Source organism: Miniopterus schreibersii, assembly GCF_964146895.1.
Source record: "Miniopterus schreibersii genome assembly, chromosome: 5".
Lineage (NCBI taxonomy): Eukaryota > Metazoa > Chordata > Mammalia > Chiroptera > Miniopteridae > Miniopterus > Miniopterus schreibersii.
The window spans coordinates 63,636,285-63,660,268 of NC_138106.1; the positions used below are offsets into that span (position 1 = coordinate 63,636,285).

Below are 23,984 nucleotides of genomic sequence, written 5' to 3' on the forward strand. Positions count from 1 at the left end.
CGGCGGGCGGCCGCGGGGGGTTCTGGGAGCTGTAGTCCGCTCCTGTGGCCGCCTGCAGGGGCGCGGCCGCGAGATAAGGAACCCCCCTTCCCCAGGGCGGTGCTGGCGGGAAGCGTGCGGGTGCCGAGCACCGTGGGAGCCAAGGGAGAGCACGAGAGGCTTCCTTGTAAGTCACGCACAGCCCTGGGACGCTGTTCAGGCAGCCACAGGGGGACGACTAAGGAGGGCTGGACCACAGGAGGGACTGGAGCAGAAATAGGGACAGAGGCACCCCACCCCACCCCGCCAGACCTGCGATTGCAAACGGGGTGCAGAGCCTAGCGCTGTTTCCTACAGAAGGCCCCTTCCGGTTTCTAGCCCCGTGGAGCTGGTGGAACCTGTAGGATTGGTGTGGCCGGAGCCTGGGGAACTCCTCGCCTGAAGGCGAGTTTCTAAAGGAAGTGGGAAAAGGCTCGTAAAAGGCTCCTAAGAAATACTAGGATAATACTTTCTGGGGTCAACTTAATATCGCAGTTCTGTGGTAGGCAGTTAGACTGACATGAGCAGAGCAAGGATGATGGGACAGGTACAGAAGGTCACCGGGGAGGAAAGCCCCAGGTGCATGGCAAGGAGAAAATTGTAGGGTGGGACTTCACCCTCAGGGTGACCTTTTCTCCCCTAGGGTATTGCTGGTCATGCAGTTGGGGACCCCCCGCTGACCTTTCCTCTCTAAAGATAATATCTAGGCCTTAGTTGTATTTCAGCCCCAGGCCCAGAAAAGCAGCAAAACCAGAGAAGCAATACCCCAGGACTGACCTCAGGACCAGCTGCATTGAACAGAGGCCCTCCTGCCCTGGTGCTGACCAGTCCATCAGTGGAGGCCCCGACTCTGAAAGGACATAGCTGGAAAGCTGCTGAATATTCTATTTGAGATTTTCCCCCTAGGACCTCCCCTAAAACCTCCACCCTTAAAACCCTTGGGCCTGGGACCCAGCATGGTCTCTCTTCCGGGATCACGCCTGTGTCATCCCCTTCCCCCTCAGTAACTTTTACTTCCCTGACTTCTAAGCTCCAAGAGCCCTTCCTTTCACTCTATAACTTGTGTCCTAAGCACATTTCTTCTACGAATTACTTATACTTCTGTGGTTTTCTAAAATAAATGTTCTCTTATAGTTTGAGTCTTGGCTCTGAATTCTTTCTTAGCCAGAACTCAAGTACCGAGGTTACTGAACCCAGGTCCAGTCTGACCTCGTGGGTCTAACACCTGGTGCCATTCCTGCCACTGCCAACAGTTCTAGCATTAGTCTTCCCAGGCCTTACTCCTACAGTCCCCATCTGATTTAAAATAATCAAGATAGGAAAAGCAAGGTGACTGTTTTACCAGACGAGCATAAAATTCATGACCTGGTGTGTTTGGGTGATCAAGGAAAAAGAGATTTAAGATGTTTATCATCCTACAATTTTAGGATGCTGCCAACTATTTCTCAGGTTTAGTACTTCTAACAACTCCTGTGAACTAGCCAGGACATTCACACTCCCTCTACTCCCCAGCCCCCTCCACACACACATACACACACTTTTAAAAAATGAGAAAAGAAACTAACATAGATATGATGGACACATTTTTTTGTTCCTGTAACCATATCACAGTTCCATGTTGTGTGGTCATAAAAGTGTAAGAATGATTGTCATGGGCTAATTTGTCCCTTAAGTCTCCAAGGTGATTTTAATTTCTAGTAGTGGATAATTTAAGCCACTGGTGGTGGTTTCTAAAGTTTTTCTTGGTTGCTACATGCAGACCAATTGTTCAAGGTGGTGTAGTTTATCCATTTACAACTGCGACTGGCAGCTCTCGCATGGGGACATGATGTTCGTGGGGCAAGCACACCTGACTCTAGCAGGTTAATGAAAGGTAAAGGCCTGGATTGAGAAGTGAGTAAACTACTTTGGGGGAAGATTTTTGTCATAGTGTGGCTTGCTGGGAGGCTGAGTTGGGGAAGGAAAGGAAAGATAAGAACTATCATTTTAGGAAGTGTTGTTTGCCTGTTCTAGATGGCTGTGGTGAGGTTTGACTGGGCCTGGTGATAACATGCATCTCATCAAGAAGAAACCTTTCTGGCCCATTAAAAAAAATTTTTTTTTTTTTATTGATTTGAGAGATGAGAGACAAACATTAATTTGTTGTTCCACTTATTTATGCATTCATTGGTTGCTTCTTATATGTTCCTCTTATTTATGCATTCATTGGATGCTTCCCCAGATTCACCAGGGATCCAACCTGCAATCTTGTTCTACAGAGTCAATGCTCTAAGCAACTGAGCTACCCAGCCAGCACACCTCTGGCCCATTTTTAAGAAGCCCCTTCATTTTTGCTTTGATCCTGAGACTACCCATAATGTTAGTAAAAGATAAGCAGGCACAGGCTGTGTTGAACGTTTGCCCAGTGAGATAGGCTGGTCTTTAGCCAACTGTGTACTAGTTTCCAGGTTTCTATCTCTCGCCATCCTTAGCCTCTCTATGCAAAGGGCCTCTCTCATTTCCTCCCCTGGCTTCCACCACTCTCCCCACCTTCTTCACCTTAAAATGTTATGCTTAAGAAAGACCTTAACAGCCTGGTTAGTGTGAGTTTAAATCACATTTCCCGGGGGTTCAAATTGTCTGCAAGAAGGATACTTGTATTCAGCCTGAGTTGTCAGTAAAGAGTAAAAGGCATCAGAAAGTTAATGGGGATAAATGAAAAGTATACATAACTTGGTAAAACAAGGTGTAAGGTAGGGGTTCTCATCGTTTTGTGAACCCAGTTTTCTATACTGCTTTATGCTTTATGTGACCCTAGCAGCCAAAAAGAACCTGACTAGCCTTATACAAACTCAGAAGATATAGGTATATTAAGTATCATCTTTCAAACTGCATGCTTCTCAGAATCCTTATGAACTTTACCCCTCCTCTTCTCCAAAACTCTGTTGAATGTAACTGACTTTGGGCCTGCTGATTGTATATTAATCTGCCCTTTTCCACAGAGAATTGAAAAGGCCTCTGACATCCCTCTGACACAGCTTTACTGCCTTCTAAACACACACACACACACACACACACACACACACACACACACACTCAACACTAGCTTTACTAAATTGTACTATTTTTACCAATTCCAAATTTTGAATATCAAACTTAAGAAATATATGATCACAGTGACTCAGTTCATTTACTTTTGGCTAGATACAGAAACTCAGGCTAATTATGAACAAAGTATTGTCAAACACATATGTTTGTCTTGACACACTTCTTCAAATTTATCAGAAATTCTAATGAGGGTAGTGATGGGGTCATGGGAATGAGATCAGCAAAAAGTGGATTTTTTAAGATTTTTATTCTATTTTTGTGCTAGAATTTTTTTATTTTAAACTTTTAGGCCTTTAGAGGCAAGTGTTTACATAGATCATTAAAATAGTTGATTTTTAAAGCTAAATGTATAGTAAAGATCCAATTCAATTTGGTCTTGCTAACTTGCTTTTTTATTAACTGAAGTAATTTTAAAATTAGTTTTTTATAGAGGTGCATATAACACCCAATTACTCTAGAAACATTTAATAAAAGAGAGTCATAATAACTGTTCCTTTAATCCTTTGCCTTCTCTGCCTTTAGCTCCCTCAATAATTCTTTCCTATAGTAATATGCATGTGATATCTGGAATTCCAGCAACCATTTGTAACCAAGATTATGAAAGTCCCATGAAAGAGTTTGTAGAGCAGTAAGATAGAAGGAGCCTGGGTCCTGATGACATCCTTGAGCAGATGCACCAGCCCTGGGTTGCCTAAGCTTTGGAGTTCTTGTCATATGGGAAAAAAATAAATTAAGGTACAGTTCATCAGATTTTCTTTTACTTGCAACTTAAGTCTTCCTACTACTCTAAATATTCCATCTTGGTTCAGATGCCCACCCTACAACCAATCAACAATGGCCAGCGGTAGCAGATGGATGAAATCATGTTAGAACGTGGGGACCTCCCACTATAATTAGTGTTAGGGAGGGTGGGTAGTGAGTGTGGAATGTTACTTCTAAAAAGGGGAATATAGTGAATAGATAATTTCATAGATGCCCACTATAGAGAGAAATTTTTAACAATGATTGCAGAGTATTAAGCCTATGAATCTTAGATTAACAGAAATATAAAATTCAAAAAGAACTAGAAATATAGGGGGGACAAGAGGTAATCAGTTTGATCCAGATAGTTATTAAAAGAGTTGTTTCCACCGAACAGCCAAAAGCTCTCCAGTTGTCCATTTGCCTGGATACAGGAGCTTCCGGGCCACCCACCCCTTTACTATACAATGCTCTCAACATCTGTTCTAGGAGACCTCAGAATATCGTGGGTCAACTGCAAAGGGGTGCTCATTTAGGAAAATATTGGGAATAAGGTGTTGGGAAACATGCAGGAGTCCTTTCTGTTAAGCAATCAAGGAACAGTGGGCATTGGGCTACTGCTGAGAGAGTCCTCATCAGACAGCAATACAAAAGGAACTTCCCATTGCTCCCGGGTACCTGCCTCCATGATGATTTCATGGTGCTGGCAACCAGTGGTATTTGCAGATGAGATAAAAATCTGCTTTCACTCATATCATGGAGAATTCGTCTCATCTGATGGACTAGACTACTCTTTTTGGAAAATACACATTTAAAATCTTTTAACTTAAACTCATATCAACATCTTTATAAACTTAGGAGTCAAGAATCAGTTCCTTTGTTTTCTATATCTATCTAAAGTGACCTTTCCCCCTGTGTCTAACTGTTCAGCTAGGACCAGGACCTGCTTCTAGAAGTGAGGAGATTGAATGAATGCAGAGGGAGGGGAAAGCACATTTGAACTTAAGATGCTGGTGGGCTGTATAAATCAAAATGTGGGTCCAAAGAGGGGTGAGGGCTGAAAGGGGAAACTTGTGAGATACCCACAGCTGGAATGATGAGAAGTTCACAGAAGATCTTTTAGAACGAAAGGAAAAAGGGCTCACATTTAGAAGGTGGAGCACCAGAGGCATTTAGGGACAAGGGAAACGAGAAGTCTTGGGACCTTTGGTGCATTGTCACAGAAGCTTGGGGGAAGAGGTCATCTAGGAGAACGGTGTGGTCAGTGGGTAGAAAATTTCACTCTCTGATCAGAAACATGCTGACTACTGGGCTCGGGGACTTAGGAAGTCCCTGGCTGCCTTTGAAACAGAAACTTCAGAAAACCAGATGAGGTGGCAGCTACAGTGAAATTGACAGAATATATAGAACAATAGTGGCTCAGGGTGGGCAGTTATAAGATGGATCTTTTTGTTCGAGGTGGAGGACTTGAGCATGTCCTTATTTTCTTTTTTGCCATAAGGAGTGAGAGAACAGAGGGAAACTAACAAGGCAAGAATATGCACCACTAGGAAACCCACGGCCAGACCCAAGATTGGTTCCTTCACTCTTCTTCCCACATTGAGCCATTCAGCCTCCATTTAGAGGGCACAGAGGTCACAGGGAATGGGAATGAAGACTGGGACAAAGGAAGAAATATGCTTGGTCCAAATATAGGTATGTATGTACCTTCAAGGGACCTGGCTCTCTTGCTCCAAATATTTGCCACCGCTTTTACTCTCATCCTAACCAGCACTCAGGTAGACAGTGTCCTAGCCTCAGCTGTAATCAGAGGGTTATGAGAACTTTGCAAGGCCAACTACTCTTGGTCAGACTGAATCCTGGGTCACTCATTCTTTCCTTAGACATTGATTTGGCACTTCCTATGTGCTGTGTTCATTACAGCCCCATAATAGAAGGACCACTATTATTACCCTCATGTGATGGATAAAGAAACTGAAGCTTAGGTTTAGGGTTGAGGTGTAGACCAAGTGCAGACCTTGTTTCTAATGTTCTCTTAACATTACTCCACTGTTCTTCATCTGACCCACAGTCATTGTCCACTAAAACAATGAAACTAATATTTTCTAAGCACCAACACCTTACTAGGAATTTAGGGTACACAAAGAAGTTACCCCCCTCCTCCCATTCTCCTAGAAATAGAGATTTCATCTGAGCCATCAGATGATCTCTTCAAATGAAATATTATACAGGTAGTCCCCACTTTGCATGGTACTTAGGGACCATAAAAATGACAGTGCAAACTAAAGTCAGACAAATCAACCTTAATAATCAATGTGAGGTAATTATGGTTGTCCTGTGATCTTCAAAATTTCTGTCAAAAATAAAAAAGATACAGAGACTAGTATTAATTCAGTATGCTGTAATTTGAAGAATTAGAAATATTCAGAATTAAAGTGTTTCATTTCTTTTTCCTTGTCAAAAATAATTTGAACAGTGCTTGCCCTCTTATTACTGCATAACTTATGATGTGGCGAGCACCTTTTCTACACCTTGGAGAACTGTCCTGCTCTTTTTTCAGTTTGACTTCGCTTCCAACGTTTTATCCTTTGTGCCTTAAATGTTGTGAAATATTTCAAGAGTTCCTTTAATGTGAAGTTCTGTTTGTTTCTGTTTGTTCACCATCATCACTTCCTTTGGGGCATCTTTCCCTGGCTTGTCATAACCACTTTCTTCCTTTATGTCCATAAGTTAACCTTCACTAAGTTCCTATGATGCTTAATTTTATGTATCAACTTGGTTGGGCCTTGGTGCCCAGATATTTGGTCAAACCTTGAATTTATCAGCTTTATCTGGGTCCCCAGGCTGCTCTCCCACTTTACAGAGCTGGGACTTGCCAACCTCCGTAAACATGTGAGTCAATTCCTTAAAACAAATCTCTCCCTCCGTCCCTCCCCCTCTCCACTCCTCACTCCCTCCCTCCACACACACATCCTGCTGGTTCTGTTTCTCTGGAGAATCCTGACTTCCTCTGGCTGAATATCTAAGTGTCTCAAAATATGGCAGTGATGACTGTGGTCGGCCATTTCTTCTTTAATTCCATTTACAGTTGTGCCTCAGTTTTCCAACATCTCCGCTGACGAACACTTCAGGTTACTAACGCCATAAACCTGAAGGAAATGCTTCAGTTTTCGAACACACCTCGGAAGTGGAACAGGCCACCTGGCTTCTGCCGAGGGCAAGATCCTGAGGCCCAGCGGTCGGCTGTGGATGCCTCGGTTTTCCAGCGTTTCAGAACTCCGTCTTCGGAAACGAATTACATTCGAAAACTGAGGGACCACTGTATAGTTGATTAGATTTCACTTCCAGTGTTAGCACTTTTTGTTTCTTTGCTGGACTTTCATCTTTGTTGGCCAGATAACTCTTCCAGTTATCCATTTTCCTAAAAATATCAAGTGGGTTTATCACTGGTAAACAAGGAAGCAGCACAGCTACACACTGTCCTCTGTGCATAAACTGAATAGCAGATGCGAACTGAACGATCACGGACAGACTTTGAAAACAATAACATGATTGATCAGTAAACATTATGTGCACCTGTTGTTTATGGAGTGCTTTGTGGACTGAAGAGCTAGCACAAAGTGTCTGCTTTAGGCAGTTACCCACAGTTATATAATGTGGTAACCGAAATTTGAACTGGGTTGTTGAGAAATTGGTGATATTTAAACACTTAAATTAGTAAATATTGAAACCATGTACTGCAAGGACTGATTGTACCTAATTTTGAACTAGTTGTCTAGATCCATAATTTAGAAGTCTTTACCATGAAGGACCTTAAAGGGAAGAAAACATCATTCTCAACTGGATTAGCAGCATCTCTGTAAAAATTCTATTGTTTCATTAACTGGCATCCTTGAAATACCTGGTACTTATTTTCTTGCCCATCTTCTTCAAATAACTGGCTTCTTAGAGAATCACATTGAAAATATCCAAATATATGAAGTGGGTTATGGCAGAGACAGCTAGCTGTCCATTTTCCCTTTCATCCTTGAATGATGGTACCCCAGGTTTTAGCGGGGCATATAGCTGTCTCACTAAAGACATGCCTGGCCTCTCTTGAAGCTTATGACCAAATTCTGGCCAGTGGAATGTGAGCAAAACTATTTTATGCCACTTGTGGGTTTGTCCTGAAAAGGAATGGATGTGCTCTTCCCTCACCTTTTCTCACTGGCTGGGATACAGATGCGAAAGCAGAAGTGGAGCAGCCACTTTGAACCCAGAAATGGAATCCGTGTGTTGAGTGTAGATGTAAGAGCGCCACTCTGTGGACTAATGTCTCTGGACATTTGTATCAGAGAAAACACATTTCAATCTTGTTTTGTCCACTACATTTTGGGGTCTTTTTGTTACAGACACTTAACTCCAACCTAAAAAATATGTGGATGGTTTCCTGTTTGGGAATAAACAATAGTCTAACAGAACAATACAGGGGATTTATACACATCACACTGAAGAGGTAGATTCTCCTTTCTTCCAGCTGCAATTTAAAGAGGACAAGAGAAGAACATAAGGCCCAAAGTCTGATTCCCTTCTGAGGTAATAAATGGAGCCGGACCTACTGAAGACAACGCTGTGAGGCAGCCATCACAGGTAGGATGAGTAAAATCTGCCTCCTGCACAGAGTGCATTTGGTGTTTCCCATTTAGCCGTTACTGTAACTAAGGATTTGTGCCTCCATTTCTAACAACCGGACTTGTTGGGATGGAGCCTTCCAATATTTTTTTTTACTTTTTTTATTTTTAAAATAAGTTTTTTTATTAGCAGATTGCAGTGATCACTTTAATATGGTTTTTAAAATTGATTTATTTTACAGAGAGAGAGGAAGGGAGGAGAGAGAGAGAGAAACATGGATGAAAGAGAAATATCCATCAGCTGCCGACTGCACTCCCCCTACTGGGGTTCAAGCCCACAACCGGGTGTGTGCCCTCACTGGGGATCCAACCTTCGACCTCTTGGTGCAAGAGATGATGCTCAACCAACTGAGCCACACTGGCTGGGCTAGGCTTCAATATTTAAATGGAATTTCCAGGAGCTGCTGGGGTGTGAGGAGAGACAGTTCTCTGGCAATATTTACATAATGCTATTGTGACAATAAATTTATGGTAGTACTAATCAGTTAAGTCATTGTCATAGAAATAATTTATCTTGATACAGCCCATAAAACTTGTCCAGCATGAAATCTAGCTCTTTGTAAGAACAGATAAAATACTGACTCATTAACACCAACAAATGTGTGACACTCATGTGTATACACTAGAGGGCACTCACCTTCCACTATTTTCCATTTGAACACAATTTACAATAACAGTTTTCAAACCCGTGTAGAAGAATCACCTTGGGATCTTGTTTAAAATGTGTACCCATAGGCTGTGGACGGGCCCTGGAATCTGCATTTTTCATGAGAGACTATATGAGAGCATGGTCAAGAGGACAGCTCCTGGAAACTCACTGCCAGAGTTTAAAACCTGGTTTTGTCACTTGTGTACTTGAATAATTATGGAACCTCTCTGTGCCTCAGTTCCCTCATCCAACAGTTTAAGTTAGAAATAGGACCTATCTCTTGGGGTTATTATAATGGTTAAATGAGAACTTAGAACACGCTAGTGCCTGGCAATAAATATTCACTATTTTTACAAGCAATATTTTCAATAGGGACATTCATTGATTTTGTTGCAGGGAGACTTGAGAAATACAGACTATTTTTAAAAGAAAAAAAAAAAGAGGTACTCTCACATTACTCTACCCAGCCGGGCTAAGAGTTGGGGTTCTGCCCCTCAGCTGGAGTGATAATGGAATGGCAGGAACCAACGGTGCAGGGTGGAGAACAGAGCAAGATGAGGCTGCTGTTTGTGTGCTCTGCCCAAGAGCTTGTACTTGACTCAGAAGTCAGGGGAACTCCATGGAAGGCATTGAGGCAGAAGATGGCACGGCCAGATCTACATTGGAGGTAGCTCACCCTGTACGCAGGGGGTGCAATGTGAGGGGTGAGGCTGGAAGCAGATGGAAAGGGGAGCTCAGGTAGATACGGTGCCGCTCCTTCTTCACCCTAAGGAACTGTCTCTAGAAAGCATTACAGTTATTCACATTAGTGATGCTAATATTAACAATTTGAACCTTTTACATTCTTCTTAGGAGCTCAAACTAGAGTCAAGTTTGTAATAAAACACTCCTCCCACTCCACCTGGATTTATACACACCACATAGTACATGGTGCCCATCCCCTCTAGGTTTTTAGGTAGCAGGTCCTGCAAGGAGGACTCTGATGAGCTGCGCAGCCACGGAGAAAAAGTGGACTGCTCGCCGCAGCACCAGAAGCTGGGAATTTCGTCTGGTGATCCTGTAGATGCTGGGGCGGATTTCCAGGAAGCGCGGCAACTCTGAGCGTCTGACCTAAGAGATACTGTGAACGTGGGTTCTGCTCTGTCATTCAGTCCTCAGCCAGAACGGGAGGAGTGGCCGCAGGAGAGGGCAGGGGCGGAGGAGGGGGGAGCTGAGGTTATACCCGGCTCTGGCTCTGCCTATAATTCACCAGCCCTGTTCTGCTACATTAAATTAGCAGGGTCAGTAGTGCCAGGGAAAATAATTACATGAGGTTTTGTGTGTGTGTGTGTGTGTGTGTGTATTTTCTGGTACCTGTGGAGTGGCTATGAATGATTTCATGAGAAAGGAATTTATCCCTGGAAGCCCCTCTGCCACAATCAGGTCCGATGGTGCATTCAGCCAAGCCTTGTAGATCACCCCCAGATCTAGTCTCTAAGTCTCTTAGAAACCTGTCTGAGTCTCTGAAAACATGTAAAATGAAAAGAGATAAAACAGCTCTTCCCTCTGTCAGAGTAGTTAAGCTTGCAGAATCATAGGGTATTACTCTCTTAGACTGTTTGAGATAGAAAGAGCTTAATCCAGTGGTTTTCAAATTTGTTTTTGTATCAGATCCCTTCAAATGAAATCCTATGAAGAAGTCCAATTAATATGTGAACAGAAAGCAGAAACGCCTCCATTCGAGGAAGTCTCTGGCTGAGCAGTGCCTCCACCACCCTATCATGTGAGTTAATTTTTTGAACCCCTAGGACCTAGAAAAGCAAAGTCTGAAAGATATGATTAAACCAATTTTTCCATTTTGCAGGTGACAAATATGAGTCCAGAGTTAATTATTTGTGTAGAGTATAAAAGCAACAGAAATAAAATTGAAGGTTACAATTCAAAGTCATGGTAGAGCATAGAGTTGGGAAAGGAGTTTCTTAATGGTTTCCTTGGAGTTCGATCAATGAGTCAAGAAAAACAAGACAAATAAGAACGTGTGACGGGTGAGGAGAGGGTGTAACGTAGATCCAGAGACAGGTTTCAATAAAAATGGACGCAAACTTTGGAGCTTCGAAGCCTCTGGCCTGGAATGTGTTCAATGTAGCAAGTTGGTTATCTGTCAAGAGAGAATCAAAGGTGGCTTTTAATTACAGTACTGCATTGTGGGGGAGACCTTCGGCTCTCCCAGCGTTATCCTTGGCATTATCAAACCTCGATTAAAGGTCTTTACAAGTTAAACACACAGGGGCTTTACAACCATCTGACACTATCTGTGCAGATCGATAGTTTAGACAGAAAACAACACGGCAATTTCCCGATGATTCACGGGAGAAACATTATCCAGCTCCAGCCTTTCTTACTTTCCTTTCTGTGCTCAAAATCAAACTGAAAGCCCCCCCGGTCCAGGAAATGTGTACCCACCCGACTCAGTTCATTATTGTGCTTAGCAGCTCCTGTTAATGCGCCTCACGGAACTTCTGCTCCTCACCTGTAAAGTACAGACAAGAAGATTTCTCAAGTGTTTTTATGTGAATAAGAGGAAATAAGATGTCAGCTGTTTAGCACAGTGCCTGATACATAGCAATTATTTTTAAAACTATTAGGTTTTTGTAATAGCATGGGTTTTTCTGGCATGGAACTCTGATAAGAATTTGAAAGAGATTAAATTTCTCTTTAGGTATCTTTTCACTTTTTTTTTTTTTTTTTTTTAAGAATCCACTCTCATTTCTGGGCTCTGTTATAGTTTATTTTTTCCCTTCACCCTCGCTTTCTTTTTATTCTGAAATTACTATGATCAACTTTCATTAATGTGGACGTTAACTCCTAAAGATAAGAATAAAAGTGGAGAATAGATCAGATACCCATGTTCAGTACCATCGTTTGCCTTTCGTTACAAAATTTTTAGAATTGCTTTCCCTTAGACATTCACACAAACGATGTTCTTATGCCTCTTTCATCTCTAGATGGTTAAAGAACATCTTTTCTGTTTAGATAATAAATTTTATAGTGTTGGCCAAGAGTAAATATCTCTGCAGGTAAGCATATGGTCGATCCAGACCAGCTGAAAACAATCCACTTTCACACTCAATACCCCCAGCCCTGTGTCCCCCCCAGCAGTCCAGGGGCGCTAGCAGTTCAGGGATGCTGACCAGGAAATGTATTGTCCAGACTAGCAATCATTTAGAAGTTTTTTGTTGCTCTTGGTGGTGGTGGTGGTAGTGGTGGTGGTGGTGAGAATCTGATGATGATGGTGATGACGAGTGTGTTTAAAACCAATGTAGAAAACTTCATGCAATGGTCTGTGTTCATTTTAAGAAAAAATGACATAATTTATATAATAAAGACACTAAAGTCTCTTTTAAGAAATCACACTTGCCCTTTTGTTGGAAAACGGCCAGGTTGTTTTTGGTAGATGAAGGGAATAGTAAAAGTATTATTTTTCATTTTTCATTGAAACGTGCATTTAAAGTAAGGACCACAAATCAATATTTGTCCATGGAAGTAACAGAAGTGGCTATTATGGTGAATTTAGATACAAGTTTTTGGCACTTGCGATTATGTCTCCAGAGAAACCATGCAGTCTAAAATACTAATGTGTTCCTGTTCCTTCTGCACTTTATTTCCTATGAAGTATTTTATGTCTGTATCCTTTATCATACCAGATCATAATACCTGCTTATTTCTGTTTCCTAGAGCCTATTGAAAGTAGATGATTTATAATTTCCCTAGGGTACATTAAATTTATGTACAATGATCTTTTATTCAGCCACAAAAACTGTATTCATTTTGAAAGCTACAATCTTACATACTCTTATTAGAATTGTATGTGATAAAGTTTCAGCCTGTAGGGAACAATTTAGGGGGAAAAAACAGGCATATCTAGAGGATTAAAGAACAAATCTCAAATATCTTATATTGTACACAGGATTATTTGCTATTCATCAAATTTTATACTTTTACTGGATTTTTTTTTTTTTTTCAATATAAAAGAGTCCACAAATATAACTAAGTGTGTGTGGGGGGAGGTATTTGTTCATCTTCTTGAAAATTGAGGGCTTTCACAATCCCCTTCTGAAATGAAGAGTTTACATAAGGGTTCTCTGGTTTGAAAACTAAACTAGGAGAGAGTCAGGGTCATTTTTAGTAGATACAGTTTGCAAAAAGGCGACCACATCTCAAACTCCAGACCAGTGGCATATTAGGTAATATGAAAAAGAGGGAATTAAGGTGAAGATGGAATCAAGGTTGATAATCCGCTGACTTTATGATAGAGAGATTATCCTGAATTATCAGGTTGGACCCCAAGTAATCACAAGGGCACTTAAATGTGGAGGAAGGAAGAAAAATAAAAAAATGTCAAAGTGATGTGAGGTGGGATAGACTCAACAGAACATGATTTTTTCCTGAAATCTCTTTGTTGATTCTGTTTTCTGTTAGCATAAAATGTACTTAGTTCATTTGTACAAATACTCATGACTTATTTTTATATGCACAGCACTGTGTTGGGTTGTGAATATGAAATGAAGGAATGCAGAAAGCAAAGAAGTGCTTCCTAAAGCACTTTTAACCCCAGGTATTAAAAAGGGATAGACCATGTGTAGCTGATGTAGGTATGACTGTGGATGGTGTTTAATATATAGGAATTATTTGGTGTCGAAACTCATGCCAAGTCTGTATTATTAAAATTTTATGAGATAGAGTTAATCAAGAATAAATAGGCAAAATTAAAATGATGATGGAAATGTTTTAATTTTATTATGGAATGATGGTGGGAAGTCTATTTTTTTCTAAAATATAAAATCTTCCCTTTTTTCCATTAAGATGGTCACTTTCCACTTATCATTAAAAAATGCCTTTTGTTCCAAGCCGGCATTGGACTCAGCTCACACATTTCTACTTCTCCACTCCTTCTGGGTCTCAGGCCTAAGGCCATCCACATGACCACCTGTCACTGGGCCCTTGTCCACGGACCGGTGCTCCTCACCCTACTGTTCTTGGTGTCCCCAGACCTCTGTGAGTCACTGAGTTTTCAGAATGCCTTCAAGTGTTAAGTGGTTTTCTACATGAGCAAGGTAATGAGGGGTCTCTCCATCTGCAACACCTGCCTCCTGAGCATGCTCCAGATCATCATCATCGGCCCCAGGACCGCCTGGTCCGCCGGGTTTACACAGAAACCCACCAGTTACATCTTCTATGGGTCCTCAGTTGGTCTTTCAGTAGTAACCTTATCTTCTACACTGTGTCTTCCACTGTGACCAAGACCAATCTGCTAAATGCCAGTAAATTCTCCTCGCTGTCCTCTATAACCTACATCATCTGGAGCCTGTTTTTCATGGTGCCACTAGTAAAAGATGCCTCCTTTTCAGGAATTACGCTGCTCGCACGTGCAGACGTCAGAGGCAGTCCCAGCACTACCACCAGCCTGTCCCCAAGAACTTCCCCAGAGAAAAGGCCGCTCAGACCCTCCTGTTGCAGGCGAGTTTCCTTATGGTCATGTACTGGGTGGCCTTCATCGGCTCATCTTTTCCAACCCCGTTATGGGCATATGACTCAGTTGTCCTGGGTGTCCAGAGTTTTGTGGTCAGTTTCTACGCTACTGTCAATTTTTTGGTGCTAATCAGATCTGATAAAAGTATAAAAAATAAGATGCAACATATGTGACAGAAGCATCATATGTTAACAAATTATTAAAGAAAATAATTTTCTGGGCCCGGCTGGGCGTGGCTCAGCGGTTGAGCGTCGACGTAGGATCCAGGGGATCGGGGTTCAATTCCCGGTCAGGGCACATGCCCGGGTTGCGGGCGAGGCAGCTGATCAATGACGCTCTCATCATTGATGTTTCTATCTCTCTCTCTCCCTCTCCTTTCCTCTCTCTGAAATCAATAGAAATATATTTAAAAAAAAAAAAGAAAATAATTTTCTGAAGTGGAGGTTTTTTTGTCATCAGGTCAGTTTTTCAAATAGCAGAGGATTTGATATTTGATTTAATTCAAATATGTGGATTTATACTTTTATTGTATCTAAATACTTTGGAAACGAGTGCTGCCCAGGACTTGGTGTATTCGTTAGACAACACACATCATGATTTGGTAGCCCTGCACTTTTACGTGGTTCCTACCTTTCACTTTGATTCTCAGAACTTCATATAAGAAAAAGTTTGTTAATTCTTCAGGCATACTCTTAAGAAGCTTTTATTGGTAATAAAATCTTTCAGTGTGGCTTTTTAAAATTACCTTGGGTACCTTTGTTGAAAATCAACTAATAATATATAGATAGATTTATTTCTAAACTCTATGGTGCTGTATGTTCACCTTTATGCCAACACCACACTGTCTTGATTAACCTTAGGGTTGGTCTTGAAATCAGGTTGTTTTTCTTCTAAAAATTGTTTCGACTATTTTAGGTCCTTTGCCTTTCCAGATAAACTTTATTTATTTATTTATTTATTTATTTATTTATTTTCATTTTTTTAAATTTTTACCTTTTGACTCCCTTTACCCATTTCTCCTACCCATCCCCCCACTTCCTGCCTCTGGCAACCAACAATCTGTTCTCTGTATCTATGACCTTGGTTTTTTGTTTTGTTTTTTTAGATTCCACATAAGCATACAGTATTTGTCTTGCTCTGTCAGATTTATTTCACTTAGCATAGTGCCTTTGAGGTCCATCCATGTTGTTACAAATGACGAGATTTTATTTGTTTTTATGACTGAATAATATTCCATTGTGTGTGTATGTATATGTACACAATTTCTTTATCCATTCATCCATTGATGGACACTTAGGTTATTTCCACATATTGGCTATTATAAATAATGCTGCAGTGAACATGGGGATGCACATCTCTTTTAGAATTAGTGTTTTCATTTTCTTCAGATAAATATCCAGAAGTAAAATTCTGGATCGAATGGTAGTTCTATTTTAATTTTTTGAGGAACCTCCATAGTTTCTCCCATAGTGGCTACACTGAGTTACATTTTCATTAACAGTATACAAGGATTTCCTTATCTCCATATCCTTTCCAACACGTTATTTCTTATCTTTTTGAAAATAGCTATTCTAACAAAGGTATGGAAATGATTACTGTAACCAAGGAGCACAAAGGTGGGGATACCAAACCCAGACTGTAAAAGTCAGAAAACATACTTCAGAGTATATGATAGCTGCGCTAAGCCTGGAAGGAGAGGCTGCAAGGTATGTGTGCAGGCACATGGATTTCTGTAGATGCCATCCGTTTTTGTCACCAATATCACTTGTGACATCTTAGCTTTTAAAGCCTACCATTTTGCTATTTTGATCAATTACGTCATTCATTCACTCTTTCATCCATAAACATTTAAGAACCCACTCAGTGCCCCCATCTGTGTTAAATGCTGTCTTGTCTTTTAAAGACTCATGACGTGGAATTCCCAGCTTTCTACCTGTCCATGAATTTTAGAGACTTAATATCTACTTTTCTAAAGTACAAAGTACTCATCTGACTCAGCCCATTGTTTCTTCTTTGACAACCAACAGCTTTCAACTTTTAGGTTTCTTTTTCTTTCAAATTATCAGTCAATATAATTTATTGGGTGCTTTCTATGGGCAAGGCACTGTAGTAAATGCTCTGGGAGATATGAAGACAACTAAGACTTAGGCCCTTTCTTCATGAAGCCTGTAAACTAATGGGGAATATATGTGCAAAAAGAACACAATAAAGAGAATAAAAAATACTCTCCTAAAGTTATTTTATTTTAAAGATAAAAATTTCTTGTTTAGAATTAAGTCCAGAAAAGAGCCCCTTGCTTTTTCCTTAATCATTAGGGAGATGACAAGGTAAAGTGACATTGTAATGACAGAAAGTTTGTGTTAGGTTAAAAAAAAAAAAAATTTAAGAAATTGGTGTTTTTTTTGTTTTTTAAAAAATGTGTTTCCAGCACATTCCAAGGGAGAGGGTGCATGGACCAGTCTGAGCATATCCTATAATTCAAAAGTCAATTCGTCAGGTTACCAAAATTTAATAGTGGTATTATGAATTAATTTAGATTTAAAATATATATTGGGCCCGGCCGGGCGTGGCTCAGCAATTGAGCGTTGACCTAGGATCCAGGCGATAGGGGTTCGATTCCCGGGCAGGGCACATGCCCGAGTTGCAGGCTCCATCCCCAGTGGGGGGTGTGCAGGAGGCAGCCGATCAATGACTCTCTCATCATTGATGTTTCTATCTTTCTCTCTCCCTCTCCCTTCCTCTCTCTGAAATCAATAAATATATATTTAAAAATAAAATAAAATAAAATATATGTTGGAACTACAGTGCTATCCATGGGCTCTCTACATTATATATTATAATTTCTACATTATATATTTCTGCAATTTTGGGATACTTTACAATGATCAAGCATTACATTTGTAATAAGAAAAAAACAATATATGTATGTGGAGCTTCCATTGTGCTAATTCTCTAGAAAGGTAGTTGTTAGACTGAGGAATCTCAGAGGGAAGGCGGGAATGGGGGAGTGGGGGGAGGAGTGGGGGAGAGAGCATAATCAAAGAACTTCTATGCATATATGCATAACCCATGGGCACAGACAATAGTGTGGGGAAGGCCTGCGGGTGGGGCGGATGCAGGGTGGAGGGGATCATTGGGGGGAAAAAAGGGGACACCTGTAATACCTTCAGCAATAAAGATTTTTTAAAAAAGGTAGCTGTTAGACTCCTTTATCAAAATGAAGAAATATGTGCTCATATATATATGTATATATACATATATGTGCATGTGAAATATGTGCATATATATGAAATATTTCATATATATATATATGAAAGTTTGAAAAAGATGGAAAATAGGAAAAAAATCACCTGTAAAGCTACCATACTAACACAACTGTTACTGATGTTGCTAATGTGTTTCTTTCCTCTGTATATTTTGTTCTGTATATTGTGAGGTTGTTTTTAATGATTAGATAGCAATATGCCCTTTTTCTTCTTCTTCTTTTTTTAAATATATCTTTATTGATTTCAGAAAGGAAGGGAGAGAGGGAGAGAGATAGAAACATCAATGATGAGAGTTGTCATTGATCAGCTGCCTCCTGCATGCCCCCAGCTGGGGATGGAGCCCACAACCCAGGCATGTGCCCTGACTGGGAATGGAACTGCAATCTCCTGGATCCTAGGTTGATGCTCAACCACTGAGCCACACCTGGCCAGGCTAGATAGCAATATTTCTTAATAGTATTTAATCCACAAGAACAAGAACATTTTCTTCATATGTATCCAGTTCTGTGTTTTGGCCCAGATGGAATGGTAGAACCATGGAATGTTTACATGAAAAGATATTATCTTTTCTTAAGATCTTAAGGTGACCTATCCAGAAATATCCAAACTCTCATATCTTCCAATAAGTAAAATCTTTATCATCCAGATTTTTTAAATTCCATACCTATTATTTACAAAACACTTCATTATGAGCTGTGGGACTACCAAGACAAGTAAAACGATCCCTACTCTCAAAGGAGGCTAATAAAGAAGGGGTATGTTGAGGCAGGTAAGAACTTTTGGGAGACCACTTGAGAAAGGAGCCAAATGGAGCAGTCTTACTGCAGTGTGGAGAAACCATTATTATGTGTGCCTGTTCTCCAGGTTGAACACGCTTCTTCCATTTCTGTTTCCCTACCTTCTTACCTTCCAAGGCCAATTTCAAGTGCCAACTTATCAATGAAATCTGCAGTAATCCCCTCAGCTAAATATGCTTTGACACTTCAGAACCTCCTTCTTATTGTGTCTTAAGATCAATTATGTGTGATGCAACCTTATGGGGTATGTAGGGAGGGTATGTTCCCTAAAGGTGTGTCGGGGGGAGGTATGTTCTTTACAGGCAAAGAATGCATTTTAGTCAGTCTTCTTAGGTTCCCCATAGGACCTAGCATGATGTGCAAAAAAATAGTTTTTAAAGAAAGAAATAAATTAAAGCTAATGCATCTTCTCTGTTACTACTTCTCCATTCAGGAAGTCGATCAGCCTTCTCAAATCATAGAGAAAACGTGAGAGAGAGTACTCAACACTGGCTGGGATATTTAGGTGAATTAACTTATTTTCCCCACCTTTTTCTCTGGTCAGATTGGTTCTTTCATGCAGAAACAATGTCCTCATTAGTAGATAAGTAGCTGTTCATCTCAGCTGGGTGAAATTTCATCTAGTTTTCAGCTGTATGAAAGTGGGCTGGCTATCTGCCTACTAGTATTTAAGAAGTGCATTAGGTTGCTGGGTAGCACTGTTTATGCCTGGTTTTCTCTAAAGCTGAGATGGCATCCCACCACCCCCTCTCTGAAGAGTGTAGGGTTGCTGTTAATTATGTGGCATCTTATGAGCTGCACATCAGTGATGCTTATTTATCTATGGTTAGTAAGGGTTCTTGAGCCGCTGGAAGGGAGGTTTCAGCTCTGATCTGGGTGATATATTTTGTGTCTCCTTAGTAATGGTGGTTATGCCCATGTTTGTGGTGGGAAGATAGATGAAACAGCAATTTAGTGGCTAGGATTTTACTGCTTTGTGGCCTAATTGATTTAGAGCTGTGATTGCAAACTATGGGCTATGATAGGAAGAATCACAGTTCTTTCCAGTGGGTTCCCAAAATGATATGGGCATCAGACGCTGGTGGTAGAGTGAATAAATAATTTTTCACCCATATTCTATTTTAGAATTAATGTAGATGTGTCAGGATTGGTGAAGTAGATTAATTTTAAAATGTCACTTAGTTTATGCTGGACTTTTTGCTGTGTTTACACAATTACTGGAGATAAGTGCTAGCATATGGGGTTCACAAATCTGATCCTTAAAGAGGCCATAGTAGCCCAAGGATTAGGCCTCAGCATATTAAAATCTGGGTGGCTTCTCTTTGAGGTAGCCTGGGTTTGAGAGACAGACGGGGCCTTCTGGAAGTCAAAGGACAAACTGAGGACCTCAGACAAAGAAGGCCTCTTTCGGATACCCACGGAGACAGTAAAGTGAGTTTGTATAAGATTTCCAGTCTTAAAAATCAGCTCATCTCACTTCCAATCTCTCCCCATTCTCGCCTCTGTCCCAGGCCTGTCAGTACATTGAAGAGAGGGAACCACCACTTTTTGCTTCATTCTTTGAAGACCAAGCTGAGGTGAAGAGGGAGCATGGAAGGCAATTCCTAAAATATCTAAGAAAACGTGAGAGTAAAATCTGCATTCCGGTGATTAAGGTGACTATGTAACTTGTCATGGTGATTTTAATGGGGCCTTTGCTGGGTCTAGAGCTAAATTATTAGTTGCTACCTAACTTGTTAGTTATTATAATCCTGTGTATAATATGGGTTACCCAACTTTGAGGGCAAGCATATGTCTTCTTTGTAGCCTCTTCATATAATTTTGAGTAAATTGCAGCCACTAAATGCTTGTTTAGCTTTTCTCAATGAACCACACCTAGTGTGGTCTCTGGACCAGCAGCATCAGCAGCACCTAAGAACTCATTAGAAATGCAAATTCATGGACACACAGAATTAGATTCTCTAGGCTGGGTCCAAGGAGCTTATTTTAACGAGCCCTCCAGGTGATTCTACTGCTCTGTGTAGTTTGAGAAGCGCAACTGTTATGGCCTCTTCTAGAACAGTTATCATCCTCTATCAGATCTTTAGACTAATTCAGATGCACGTGCAGGTATTTAAAATAGCTACCTCTTCAGTGTAGTGAAACAAACTCTTTTTCACTGGGACAGACACTTAAAAGAACTCATCTAAACCTTAGCTGGGGATATTACATCTAGAAACATCCCTAGTTATCTGAGGGGTTCTTTTAATTCCAGCTTTATAAATGAGAACTAGTAAATGTCTTGTAGGAATGGAACTAAACCACTATCATGGAATTGGAAAGCTAATGGAATAGTGCACGTTCTGTGCTTGTGGCACCTAAGCTTTGGAAGCACATTAAAATTGCACGGGGAGCTTTTAAAACCCTGATGCCGAGGTTGCACTCCATGCCAGTGAACTCATGACGTCTGCAGCTGAAATCCAGACATCAGGATTTAAGATGCTTGGCTGATTGCATCGTGCCACAAAGTTTAGAAACTATTGGGTTATACAAACCTAGTCATACTACAACCCAGGAAGTCGGATGCAGGAAAGCTCTGCCTGAGGTGACTTCCCAGTTTCTCTCCAACAGAGGCCTGAGACAGACAACTGGGGAACTGGCCTGCAAGCTCTAGAGTGCGCCCTGGAGTTGGAGAACGAGTTAACCAAGCTCCTGCTAGACCTGAAGACCACAGCTTCTGCCAACAATGAATCTGATGTAAGTAGTTAACTGGTTCTGAAAGCAGTGCCATCTCTCACTCCTGGATTATGACTTGCTTCTGAGAAGTGGATCCAAGGCAGTGGATCATCCAACATGCGCTTGTTTCCCCCAAGGAAGTATATTAACCTACTTCTGGGAATAGATTGGAAGGAGAAAGAGTAGGTGTCCTGTAAGAAGGAATGCAACTCACCACAAGATGGGGAAGATTTCCCCAGGGAAAAATGAGCTCTGGATAATTAAACAAAATTACTTTTGGTGCTGGCTTTTAAATCTAGACAAGAAGTGCTTAAACGTTAATGGGTGCCAGAATCACCTGGAGGGCTTACGCAAATAACCTGCCAGGCCCCACCTCCAGAATTTCTGATTCAATTAGTTTCAAGTAGTGTCTGAGAATTTGCATTTCTAACAAGTTTTCAGGTTATGATGCTGCTGGCCAGGGGCCACACTTTGAGAATCACTGTCCTAGATCATCCCTGCAAAAGTGAATGTTAACGGTGATTTATTATTCTGTGGACTTCTCTGAAGTCTTCCTGGTGTTGGTAAATTCTTTCTCACTAACCCCCTAGCATCTCAGGAAATCAAAGTGAGAAAAATGCCCTTGTACAAAAGTTATCAACCCTAGATGCATATTGGGCTCCCTTAGGAGCTCTGAAGACGTATAAATGCCTAAGCCTTATGCCAGACGACTTAAATCGAAGTCTTTGGGAATCGGGTTTGGGCACCTACTTGAAAGCTCCATGTGATTCAAAAGAGGGTGAGAAGCCACTGAGGTGGCAGCTTGTTTAAATTAATCTGTACTTTTTTTCCCAAACCTTACCCGAGGATATTTTTTCCATTGCTTCTCCGAGAGTGAAAGGGAGGGAGGGAGAGGGAGGGAGAGGGAGGGAGAGGGAGGGAGAGGGAGGGAGAGGGAGGGAGGGAGAGGGAGGGAGAGGGAGGGAGGGAGAGGGAGAGGGAGGGAGGGAGAGGGAGGGAGAGGGAGGGAGAGGGAGGGAGAGGGAGGGAGAGGGAGGGAGAGGGAGAGAACACATCAAGACACGTTGATTGGTTGCCTTCCGCATGTTCCCTGACCAGGCCTGGTCAGAGCTCCTAAGCGAGCCCAATATGCATCTAGGGTTGATAACTTTTGTACAAGGGCATTTTTCCTCACTTTGATTTCCTGAGATGCTAGGGGGATCTATAGCATTGTGTCCTGGCTCCATGGAGCCTGCAACCGAGGCACGTGCCCTTGGCCGGAATCAAACCCGGGACCCTTCAGTCCGAGGGCTAACGCTCTAACCACTGAGCCAAACGGGCTAGGGCTTACTCTGTACTTTTGATGAGATACCCTGACACTCATACTCCTTGAAAGTGGATATTTGTATTCACCTGGAGGTCTTGAATGTCGTAGATAAGTGTTCTTTGAACTTTCATGTGCATATGAACTACCTAGTCCTTTCTTAAAATGCAGGCTCTGATTTAGTAGGTCTGCAGTGGGGCTTGAGTTTCTGTATTTCTGACACGCTCCCAGGACTGTGGGTCCGTAAGCTGTAATTTGGGTAGCAAGATTTTTGATTGCCTCCCGTTGCAGACAAGGTTCTTAGGAGTCTTCCCCTGTTTTATTTCTGTAGCTCGTACGCTTCTTGGGAAAGTACTTGGATAAACAGAAGAGGAACACAAACTACCTAGAACGCCAGATTGTCTATCATAAGGGATTAGAAAAGCAGGCCGAGGAGGAAGACCCGTTTAAGAAGCCTGCCACGTCAGGTAAAGAGAGCTAACGTCTGAAGGCAGCAAAGCAAGTCTTTCCATTGTTGCTCGCCAAATCGGCTACTTAAGAATCTTAATCTTCTTCATTCGACAGAAGACTGCTTTCCTTCATTGCTGTGTGTACAAATAAATTGGCTTTTGCATTATAACTGTGTGTAAAAAGATTGCTATTGAAGCACAAAAAAAGGTTAAATTCCATCAATGTGAGTTTAGTGAAAGCTTCCTGAGGATAGTGGGTGCATTAGAAAAGCTTTCCCCTCTTCTCCCATGATCCCAACAAAACTCAGATGCAGAGTCAGGATTTGGGAATTTCAGAGCCCAAGTATATACAGTAAAAATGAAGTAGTAAAACCTTAGATCTCACTGTTTTCCTTCCTTTCAACTTGTATGCTATATATCCTACAGATTTAAAGTTCACAAAATAGTGGGATTTTCTCCTATTTAATGGTGAAGCTAAACTTGAAAACAAAGAGCTCTTGGTCTAGAAATGGTGACTCACCTGAAAGAGTTACAATGGACAGGCTGTTGCAAACCTGGTGCCCTTTCATAGCCTGAGGTACGCAAAGGGAACAGGAAGGTACACGGGCAATTAAGACTGCAAACAAGTGTGTGGCCGTGCCTCCCTCTCGCTGTGGGCAGGCTGGCAGCCAGCAGGGTAACTGCTTTCAGGAGCAAGCGAAGCCCAAGCAAGCTTGAGTGGCTGGTAGCTCCGTGGCCTTGAGAGTTCACCTCACTCATTGACACAGTGTAGTCATCTTT

General features: G+C 41.4%; 1 protein-coding gene across 3 annotated transcripts; it reads left to right on the plus strand.

Moving 5' to 3' along the window:
* Window positions 1-38: 38 nt before the first annotated feature.
* LOC308557422 (ferritin, heavy subunit-like) lies at window positions 39-23,372 on the plus strand. Of its 3 annotated transcripts, XM_081137927.1 has the most exons (9): window positions 39-166; window positions 5,348-5,541; window positions 8,363-8,475; window positions 10,113-10,293; window positions 10,816-10,927; window positions 14,553-14,661; window positions 20,249-20,392; window positions 21,348-21,473; window positions 23,087-23,372. In XM_081137927.1, coding segments are annotated over exons 5-9 (531 nt in total). In that variant the 5' UTR covers window positions 39-166; window positions 5,348-5,541; window positions 8,363-8,475; window positions 10,113-10,293; window positions 10,816-10,925; the 3' UTR covers window positions 23,237-23,372. The 3 variants fall into 3 exon arrangements, with proteins under 3 accessions (XP_080994053.1, XP_080994054.1, XP_080994055.1); XM_081137928.1 differs by lacking the exon at window positions 10,113-10,293 and having other exon boundaries at window positions 94-166; XM_081137929.1 differs by lacking the exon at window positions 5,348-5,541 and having other exon boundaries at window positions 99-166.
* The last annotated feature ends 612 nt before the right edge of the window (window positions 23,373-23,984 follow it).